The sequence below is a fragment of the Rhinolophus ferrumequinum genome, chromosome 12, assembly GCF_004115265.2.
Source record: "Rhinolophus ferrumequinum isolate MPI-CBG mRhiFer1 chromosome 12, mRhiFer1_v1.p, whole genome shotgun sequence".
NCBI classification, from domain to species: Eukaryota; Metazoa; Chordata; class Mammalia; order Chiroptera; family Rhinolophidae; genus Rhinolophus; species Rhinolophus ferrumequinum.
This window is the reverse complement of record NC_046295.1, coordinates 60,846,508-60,856,827: the sequence shown is the minus strand read 5'-3', so window position 1 is coordinate 60,856,827 and position 10,320 is coordinate 60,846,508. Positions and strand designations below refer to the sequence as shown.

Genomic DNA, 10,320 nt, shown 5'->3' with positions numbered 1-10,320 from the left:
ATAGACCTAGATGATAGCCTACAACTACAAGTGGACAACACTTTATTGTTGCTTTCTACTTCATAGTCGTGTAATGGTGTGGAAATTCCCCAGTCCCGCAGAGCTTCAATTTCCTTATGTATCAAATAGGGATAATGTACTGTGAGGATTAGACAAGTGTGTGCAATAGTATACAGTAGATGGTCAAGTGATGCTAGTACTATAATTATTTTCATGAATCAAAGAACAGGTTGGCCAGGTTCTAGGACCTGAAAAGTGTGTGTGAGTCTGACACCATGTTGGATAGTCATTCCAATTGTTCCCATAAATTGTTCTAAGCCCACTGGTCTTTTCTCTCTGCTGTCTGACTTATCGTGGAGGACAGGTCCGGGCAGGGAAGCACTGGGTCCTATCTTTGAATGCTGGAAGCATGTGATCCTCTTTGGGGTGTTCTTCCCTGGGGACATCACGTAGAGAATCGACGAGTCACCCTTTCAGTGATAGTCAATGACAAAAACTCTTTCATCCACTCTTCCTTCCCCATCTTGGATTCTGAACTTGAGAGGTATGAGCTCTTCTGCAGGAAGCCTTCTGCTCCTCGGGGTCCATCTTCAGCCCACACCGCTGAGGCCACCAGGACCTGTCTGATACACCACCTCTCTAAAGACAAGTCTGGGTGACATCCTTCTCCTCCGGGGGCATTTGGTAATGTCTGGAGACGTTTTTTGGTTGTCCTAACTAGGAAGAATCTACGGGCTTCCTATGGGTAGGGAGTAGGGATGCTGCTAAACGTTCTGTGTCACATAGGACAGCGCCTCAGAGCAAAGAATTACCGGGCCCAAAATGTCCACCGTGGCAAGGCTGAGGAAACCTGATCTAGAGGGAAGCAGGCAAAGAGGCTTGTGACCTGCAAGCCTTGGTCCTGCCCTGGGCACCTGAGCATGTGCCCATTTTACAGACAGAATACTTGAGACTATGAGAGTACATGACTGGCCCAAAGCCATTGAGCTGTCAGGGAGATGGTTTTGTGACTCTAAGGCTCATTCTCTGTGACAGATATGCCTCCTCAAGATTTCGTAGTAACTGAGGTTTATGGTAATGTGTTAAAATAGGACCTTTAAAGGACCACTTGAGCCATAAGAAGGAGGTGATGGTTTTCCCCTGTTGTATGAATTGCTCACAGTGGTTCCCCATTCCCGACTCTGAGATGCTGTAGCCTGGCTCCTTAGGCAGGCACACAAGTCCTTTCAAGTTCAGGCCCCATTCAGTTCTCCAACCTCCCATCACAACTCTCTCGCCTCACGCTTGCTCTCTCAGCGTTTCCTCCACACCCCACTTTCTTACTCATAGCTACACCTTTTTCACTGTTTGCCAAATGTGATACTGAGTGTGCCTGATGATTTCAGGGGGGTAAAAGGATGAGCGTTTTTCACTTGAATGCTTGGGTATTTATTTATTTATTTATTTATTTCCCTAAAGAGGGCGCAGCTCACAGTGGCCCATGCGGGGATCAAACCGGCAACCTCAGTGTTATTAGCACCAAACTCTAACCAACTGAGCTAACCAACCACCCATGTTTCAATTTGTATTCAGGGGAAAAAAAAAAAAACTAGCAAGCGACCCCCATGCTTTAGTGTGTCCTTTTAAAACGAATGCATTTAAGTATAGGAAGAGACCTGATATATGTCTTTGCTCCAGTTCTTTCTCTGTCTTTTTTTTTCTCCTAAGTTTATTTGAGCCAAACTGACATATGCCAGGGAGCAAGATCTCAAATGCTCCAGAGTAAAGAGTTTTTCAACTTCCTTTATGTCTGTGAAATTAAGGTGGGAACGTAAGGAAGACATAGAGGTGGGAAAAAGCAAGGTGGCGATTGGATTACAGAATAGTTAACAAGACTGTGTGCTCTCTCGAGGGTGGTTACAGCTTATTTCAAATGTGGCTCTTTCCTTGTCTTAATGCCTTTTCCCTGCCTACTCTCCCTGCCTACTCTCCTCATTGCACCCCTAGCCCAGCTAATGCCTACTCATGCTTGAAGACCCAGCTCAGGCTGTCATTCCTCCAGAAGCTTTTCTGACTCCCACCCCTACTTCTAACGCAGCCACGTCAAGTGTTTCCTCTGGATTCCAGGAGGCAGGGCACACAGCTAAGTTAACTCTGCAATAGAGCTGCCTAGCACAGCGGAGACGGAGTGGGGGTCCTGGGGAGCTCATGGTTGACTAGCAGGCACAAAACACCTCTTTTCACTGTGAGGTTACGATCTCCAGTTGAGCCTATCCTGAGAAATGAGCTCCTGGCCAGAACAGAACCTCAGCCACAAGGCAGGGCTTCAGAGCAATTCCACTTCATCTCTGCTGACTGATGGGCACCAACCACCGTGTGACACTGCACCCCAATCTCGTCTACACAAGCTGTTGCTATGGGCCCGAAAGCCTCTGCACTCAGGACTGGGAGACCTCCCTCTGTTTGCATTGGGCCAAATCAGATTTCCCTCTCTGAGCTTCAGTTTCCTCATCTGTAAAATGCGAGAGGCGAGTAACACCCCCCACCCCCCGCCAGGTATCTCTGAATTTTGATGTGAGTGAACAGCTGTGGAAGCACTTTGTAAACCATAAAACACTTCTGAATGAATGGAGGGGGTTGTTATTTCTACGCTCATAAATGAGGACAGCCTGGTGCTCTGGGGTGTTCAGTGTGATGCTGTGTAACTAGAATAACCGGATTGCACGTTCGTGCATTTATACATACATGTGTGCACACACCCTGATTGCAGAATGTGGCTTTGAGGCCTCTCCGAGAGCCAGGGCATGCAAGTAGTTCCGAGGAGAGTGAGGACTCTACAGCTTAGAAGGGCAGAGCCTGAGAGGAGAGATACATAATCAGAATCCAGAAACCGTTTCTTCCCAGGAGACATTCGACAGCACTTGCTTGAGCAGCACCTCTGAGCCAAGCCCTGACAACACGGAGATAAAGGCTGTGTCTCTGCTCTCAACAAGCATCTATTCTAGCAGGGGAGACCTCCATGGGAATAAGTTGCTCCATTCCAAGCAATGAGGGTAGGACTCACGCCACAGGAATTCCCAGATATAACCCCAATCCTGGGGAGCCAGAGCTCCCTGCCAGGCAGATGAGAAAGAAGTCATTTTAAGATAAAAGAAATGAGAAAGAAGTCATTTTAAGATAAAAGAAATGAAATACTAATTTACTAATCAGCTCATACATGATTCACAAGAAAAATATAATACCGTTATTTCCCAGAGGTGGTGTAAAATTGCGTAAGTGTTTGGGGAGCTCAAGAACTTGGCGTTGACAGGTGCAGCTACATCATGGGCCCTTGTGAGGGCTGGGGTTGTGTCTAGTGCTTCCCAGATCACCCTAGTGTTGAGCAGAGCTCTGCATGATGATCAAAGAGGCTGATAAATGCAAGGTCAACATCAGCACCCTCGGACAACTAGCCAGCGCCGCCCGGCCAAGCCCTGTGCAGGGCCTGGGGTCCGAGGAGGACGGAAGGAGGCACGCTGGCTAAGGGTCGGGAAGTGAGACCGAAAAGGGATAAACAATGTGGTGACGCCTGATGCCAGGACTGCCTCTGCCTGGGTGGGGAGTAACAGGGGGGACATGCACAGAGGAGGACATCTACGCCAGTGACGAAACCAGCTCTGTTCCTGCCACTGTGGCCTCCTCTGAGGCACATCTTCAGGGCCACCATCTGTGGCCTGGAAGAGCCAAGACCCGATTCCTTGACTTTGTGTGTCCCTACTTCTCACATCCTCCCAACAATTGGAGCTCCTTTAGACCAAGAACCAACTCTTCTTTGTCTCCAAATCTCTGGCATGGTGTAGGGACTCCGAGAATGGCTGCTGAATGAAGGAAAGATTGAAACAGTTCCATATTTATAGAAGAGCCGTGAGGGGAGAACAGCACAGGTCCTGGAATCTTGCATTCTCGAGAGTTACACGTGGCACTCACTTAGATCACACTCATTTAATTTATTGGAGTACTTCTATGAGACCTCTCTACATTTTTTGTTAAAATTATTACTAGTATTAGGAGGCAACATATGATGCATACAAAAGAGACGTATACTACATATGAAAATTTTGAAATATAGTTAAAAAATGAATACCCATAAACCACCACCCAACTCAGGAACTAGAACATTTCTAGCACTGCTGCCTCCATCGGGGTGAGCTTTTCCTAACTCATCCCCTTGCAGACCCTCCAGACCACCCCTCATGCCACTACCCTGAATTTTTTGTTCATTGTTCTCTTTATTTTTTAGTGGTTTCACTCCAAATGTGTATATAAGAAAACAATCCATCATTAGCTTACTTTGTTTTCCTTGTTTTGCACTTCATAGAAAGGTGTCATACTCTACCAAGTTTTACTCGTTAACTCCATATTATTGCTTGTGCCTGTGATCCATTCATGCTCATCTCTGTATAGTGTTCCACTGTGTGACCACATCATCATTGTATCCATTCCCCTGTCAATGGACATCACATTCGTTTCCAGTGGTTTGCCATTACTTGCAATGCTGCTGTGGAATTCTGTGTGTATTTTCTGGTGCGCACGAGTAAGGCTTCATCTAGGGTATATACCAAGAAGTGGATTGCTGGATTGTAAGCTTTGTGAATTCTCCGGAGCTGGTAAAGTATATTCTCGGCCGGAATTCAGAGCTCTCTGTAACCTGGTCTACAATACTCTCCAGACTTGCTCCCACGACTCTCGCCAAGCCCACCCCTCCGTGTGCCATTCCCAGAATGCTGACTTGTCCTACACGTCCTTCCCTGCTCCTCTTCCATCTGTCACCTCTCAAAGTCCAGCTCAAAGCCCCCTCTCCCTGATGGATGACCAGTTTCCCTGGCACCTCTGCACACTTTGTATGGGGTTGAAGAGGAAACAACCAACACCAAACCCCAGCTCAACAGTCTCCTGCTGTGATTTTAGAGAGTTCTTTCATCTCTCTGAACCTCAGACTCACATCCCTAAAACAGGGAAAATGCTACAGCTACTGAAAGTTTACTGAGGCAGGCTTATATTTTTCACATGCGTTCTGCAATTAATACAATGTAGTGTTGCGTCATGGTAGGATCGTTCACTTTGGAATTAGATCATCCTGTGCTGGAGGATTAAATGAGTCAAGTATATAAAAGACTTAACACAATGCCTGGCACATAGAAAGTGTGCAGGAATTTCTAGCTGTTGTTAATATACACACCCTTATGAAGGACTCATTATTTCTTTTCTTTTCTTTCTTTCTTTTTTTTTTTTTTAATTTTTACTTTTCCCTTTATTGGCAGCTTTGGATGCATTTTTAGGTTTTGGTTCCCAGAGGGCATCTTTTACAAATCTTGAAGCTGCACCTTTGCCCAGCTTGCCAGCCTTTTTCTTGTCTGTGATTTCCTTGACTCTGTTCCTGTATACTCTGATTCTTTCCAATTCCTGCTTTACTGGATGTTCCTTAGGATTAACTCCCTGAGTTGCCAAATAAACCCAGAACATTGAATTTAATGTGTAAGCAGAAACTAAATCCACTTTTGCTTGTTCAAGTGGGTCCAACTTCTGCAACAACTCATTTCTAGAAACAGACATCATGGTCTTCAGCAGCTCATCGACGGCACCAATAGAATTCTCAAATGTTGGTAAATACTCATGAATTTCTGTTGGATAGTCTTTATTAATTTCCTCTGCTGCCATTATGAACAACTCACTGCCTTTCCGCTCCTGTCTTCCGGAAAACAGAGTCATTATTTCCATTCCCAACTTACAGATAAGAAAACTGAGGCACAGAGAAATTATATACCTTGCCCTAGGTATGTAGTTAAATTGGGATTTGAAACTTAACGAGCCCAAGCCCCTATTTACTGCCCATAACATCAGTTTGAAGACAAGAAGCTAAAAAGGAAGTATTAACCTCAGAAAGTACACGTATTTTCTCCTTTTCTGCCTGCTAGATATTTGGCTAAACCCTTTGACTTATTCCTGAATCTACATTTTCTCTCTTTGAAAATAAAAACTTTTAGATGGAAAAGCCTGGCCATTTTTGCATCTGGTATCTTCCTGGTATCACCAGGGCAACAGGATGCATCTAAATGATCAAAATAGTTCATTTAGGGGGAATCTCCTTGCTAGGAGCCATTGCCTCTCTCTGTGTTTCTCTTACCAAAAACAAACAAAAACAAAAAACAAACAAAAAAATAAACGAAGTTTATGAAGTAACAAGCCGACATTATAAACATGTTTTCCAATTCACGACCAGCTGTCTGGTGAATCATAAAGCTCCTTGAAATGAGGTATGAATGAGGATCATCTCAACAGGAAAAGATTAGACTTTAGGTTTTAAAGTGATAAACTTGTAACCAGAAGCCTACACACCATTACGTCTTGTGAAGAATGAACCGCTTGCCCTCTGCTTCCCTGGCTTTTTCATCCAGGTACCCCAAGCATTCGTCAACAGGATTTGGTTGATCTCTTCCAACTTTGCACTCTCTAACAGGCAAGGATTTTATGGAATTTTACTTTTAATTGTGACAAAATACACGTAACATAAAATTTTCCACCTTCACCATTTTTACATGTACAGTTCGCTGGGGCTAAGTACATCACTGTTGTGCAACCATCACCACCATCCATCGCTAGAACGTCCTCATCTCCTCATACTGCAACTCTCTAACCATTAAACCATAACTTTCCATGCCCCTTTCCTCCTGGCCCCTCATAACCACCATTCTACTTCCTGTCTCGATGAATTTGACTTGTCTAGACACCTCATATAGGTGCAGTCACACACTACTTGTCTTTTTGTGACTGGCTTATTTCACTTAGAATAATTCCATAAATGCACCTGTGTTGTACCATGTGTCAGAATTTCTTCCTTTTTAAAGGTCGAATAATATTCTAGTGTATGTATATACCACACGTTTATCTGTTCATCCACTGATTGACATTTAGGTGGTTTCCATCTTTTGGCTACCATGAGTAATGCTGCTATGAACATGATTTGTACAAATACCTGTTTCATACCCTGATTTCAATTCTGTTAGGTATATACCCAGAAGTAGAATTGCTAAATCAATTCTATGGTAGGTCTATGTTTAATTTTTTTTTGAAGAAATATCATACTCTTTCCCATGGTGGCTGTACCAATTTACATTCCCACTAAAAGTGTACTTTCTCTCTTCTCGCCAAAAACATTTTCAGGTTTTTCTATAGTGGCCATCCTGATGGGTGTGAAGCACTATCTCATTGTGGTTTTGAAGACACCACCACGTCTTATAAGTTTGACGACTCTTACAATTTAACTGCTCAATACACTTCTTGTATTAGTGCAGGTCCTTCATGAAGTGGGTGCTACAATGGAATTAGATATGGAGGGGTTTATTAGGAGAAGCACCTGTGTGGGAAAACCAGGAGGACCTGTGCAAGGCTGGGAGAGCTCCAGGTCTAGGAGAGAAGATAGAGTTGTCTGTGGAGTTCTCTCAAGAGGCAAAACAAGGGTGGATGCAAGTCTGACCCCGAGTGAAAGAGACAAGGAAGGACGCTTGAGTAGAAGCATCATAGATTGCCATGCAAGCAAAGGGAGGTTCAGCAAGGTTGTGGGGGAGTCCTTGAACCAATGTCACCTCTCAGAGGCATCTGGTGTCTCCCAGGAACAGGGCTGCCCTGGTACGCCTGCTGCACTCAGTCAGTGACTGGGAACAGCCCTTGGGAAGTGTGGCCAGTACAAACACAGTGACGGATTTCTGAGCAGCTCTGGGTCACCTACGGTCGATGACTCTTTGCAGTTGGAAGTCTCAGTTAAATGGGGTCATACTGGAGTAGGGTGGGCCCCTAACGATAGGACCGACGTCCTTATAAAAAGGGGGGCTTTAGATACAGATATGCATACAGAGAAAACGCCATGTGAAGATGAAGGCAGAGAGGAGTGATGCTTCTACAAGCCAAAGAATGTCAGAGGTTGCCAGCAAACTACCAGAAGCCAGTTCAGGGACACGAACAGATTCTCCCTCACGGCCGTCAGAAGGAACCAACCCTGCCGACGCTTTCATCTTGCACTTCAAGTCTTCAGAACTATGACACAAAAATTTCTGTTGGTTAAGCCTCTTAGCTTGTGGTATTCTTTTTTTTACAGCGAGCAACTCTAGCATGCTAATTTAGAAGGAGAGGAAGACACCAGGTTATCATGAGAATCACATTGGATATTTACTTTTGAAGGATCATCTATCCCACTCTATGATTACAGGAAAGAAAATGATGTTACTAGAAAAAAAAATAGTTGCTTATCAGGAGATTATTCTGATGTGGCAATACACAAATGTTTTCAAACAGCTGGTACCTTGTAAAAGGAGGCTCTTGTAAACAGGATATTCCTGTTGGCCTGGGACTGCGTATTTGCTTAAAAAAACAGTGCCCTATTTCTGCAACAGTCAACCAGTGCAAACAAGGAAATATGGCTAGAGAAATTAGAAAACGCATACACTGTAGAAAATCCCCTGGACATGAATGGAGACAAGACGAGCTGAAGAGTGACAAAAGATGTGTGGCAAACATAGAGGCTTGCCCTTTGAAAGGTTTGACATTTTCCTGGAAAAGTCACACTCAGGTACATTGAAAAGGAAAAGTGTAAAATGTCAAAGCAGGAAGGGAGCTTAGAGATAATGTGATTTTACTGGGTACAGAAACTGAAACCCAGAGAGGGAAAGGGACCTGCCCTGGGTCACACAGCTGGCCAGTGGCTGCTGGGACTTCTGGAGCCAGCTTTTCTGACTCCGAGTCAATGCATCCTTCCCTCTCTGACATCCTTTCTGCTTTCATTCTTCCGCATCTCTCTCTGTGCCTAGTTGAGTTGAGTGCATGAAAAAACTCACTTTCTACCTGGGAAGTGAACTCTCCTCACTGCTCTTGCCATCTCTGGGATTTCAGCAAGGCTGGTTTTATGCTCTTTCCCACTGATCTGGGAGCGTCTGAGAATGATTCCAAGTTATGTCCGTGGAGCTGACAGGCAGAATGACAGACTTCTCCCCCAGACCTTGGTTTATTGCCTCATCGGGAAATCGGAGTGCCTGACAAAGTCCTCTTTCCATCGCTCTCTCCAGCCCCATGAAGACTTCCAAGGAAACCCTTCACCCTGTGACAAGTGGGACAGGAGTGGTGGGGACAACTACGTCACAGCATCCAGCACATGCCACAGAACACACTGAGCTCTCACAACACGCAGAGCCACAAAGCAAGGCCATTTCTCACAGAACTGGTATGGGGAAATGTGGAGTGGTGGAGAGTGGGTCCACCCCCTGGGCTCGAATCTGGCTCTGTCTTAACCTTGGGCAGGTTCCTGAACTTCTCTGAGCTTCCATTTCAGCCTCTGCGCACAGGCCGTTGGGGGGCTTTGATGAGATGCTGTACATCCCTGGTTTGCTTCTGTGCTTCCTGCCGACTGCCAGACGGGTGGTTGGCCGTGTGGCTGTTTTTACATGAACTGCTGCTCGTCTAAGTCCTGATGACTTCCCACTGCCAGGACTCTGGGTACCAATAAGAAAGACGGAGGCTAGTGGGACCTGAAAGACGAGTGCGACCGCCTCCTAACTAACTAGTCTCTCTGCCTCCATTCTGTCCTCCCCACTCCGCCTGCCCTCCAAGGTGATCTTGCTCAAGTGCCAATCTGTTCATGTTCTTCCCTCCACGAGAAGGTCCTTTGGCTGCCCTTCACTTCCAGGATCAAGTCCAAACTCTGAGGCTTGGCACACGAGTCCGTCATCGTCTGTACCTGGCAACCCACCATGTGCAAGCCTCACGAATTTGCTCATCGCTCTCTCAACACCTGTTGCTTTTTCACCCCTCAGGTCTTTGCACACACTTCCCCTGCCTCCTGACATGCCTTTCCTCCTCTTCTTGATCTACTTCAGTGGTTCTCAAGTGTGGTCCCTGGACCACAGCAGCTGCACCGCCACGGAGCTTGCTAGAAATGCAAATCCTTGGGTCTTACCCCAGACTAACTGAATCAGAAACACTGGGTATGGGGACCAGCAATCTGAGTTTTAACAAGTCCTCCAAGAGATTCTGATACCTGCTTAAGTTGGAGAACCACTGTCTAGAGAAAAAGGGCTCAACCAGACTCAAGTGTTACGTTTTTACAATGTCCTTCCCAACTGCCTGCCACCCTGGCAGAGGGAGCACTTCCTTCTTCAAAGCTCCTCAAAGTGTTCGGAGAACTCTGAACACACCTCACGGCCCTCCTCATACTCAGTGGCTGCTACCATTATTTCTTCACATTTATGTTTCCACCATCAGCCAGGAGAGCCTTGAGGTCAGGGACCTTGTCACACTTAGTCTGTGTCTGCCCCA

The 10,320-nt window shown here is 45.6% G+C and overlaps 1 protein-coding gene across 1 annotated transcript; it reads right to left on the bottom strand.

Moving 5' to 3' along the window:
* Window positions 1-5,250: 5,250 nt before the first annotated feature.
* Window positions 5,251-5,711, bottom strand: LOC117032249 (nuclear nucleic acid-binding protein C1D-like). Its single transcript, XM_033123605.1, has one exon. It carries the CDS (start codon window positions 5,674-5,676, stop codon window positions 5,251-5,253), a length of 426 nt encoding a protein of 141 aa, XP_032979496.1. The 5' UTR covers window positions 5,677-5,711.
* Between the last annotated feature and the right edge of the window lie 4,609 nt (window positions 5,712-10,320).

Bases quoted from the DNA above. Each gene is read 5' to 3' on its own strand.
- LOC117032249 (XM_033123605.1), bottom strand. From the start codon at position 5,676: ATGGCAGCAGAGGAAATTAATAAAGACTATCCAACAGAAATTCATGAG.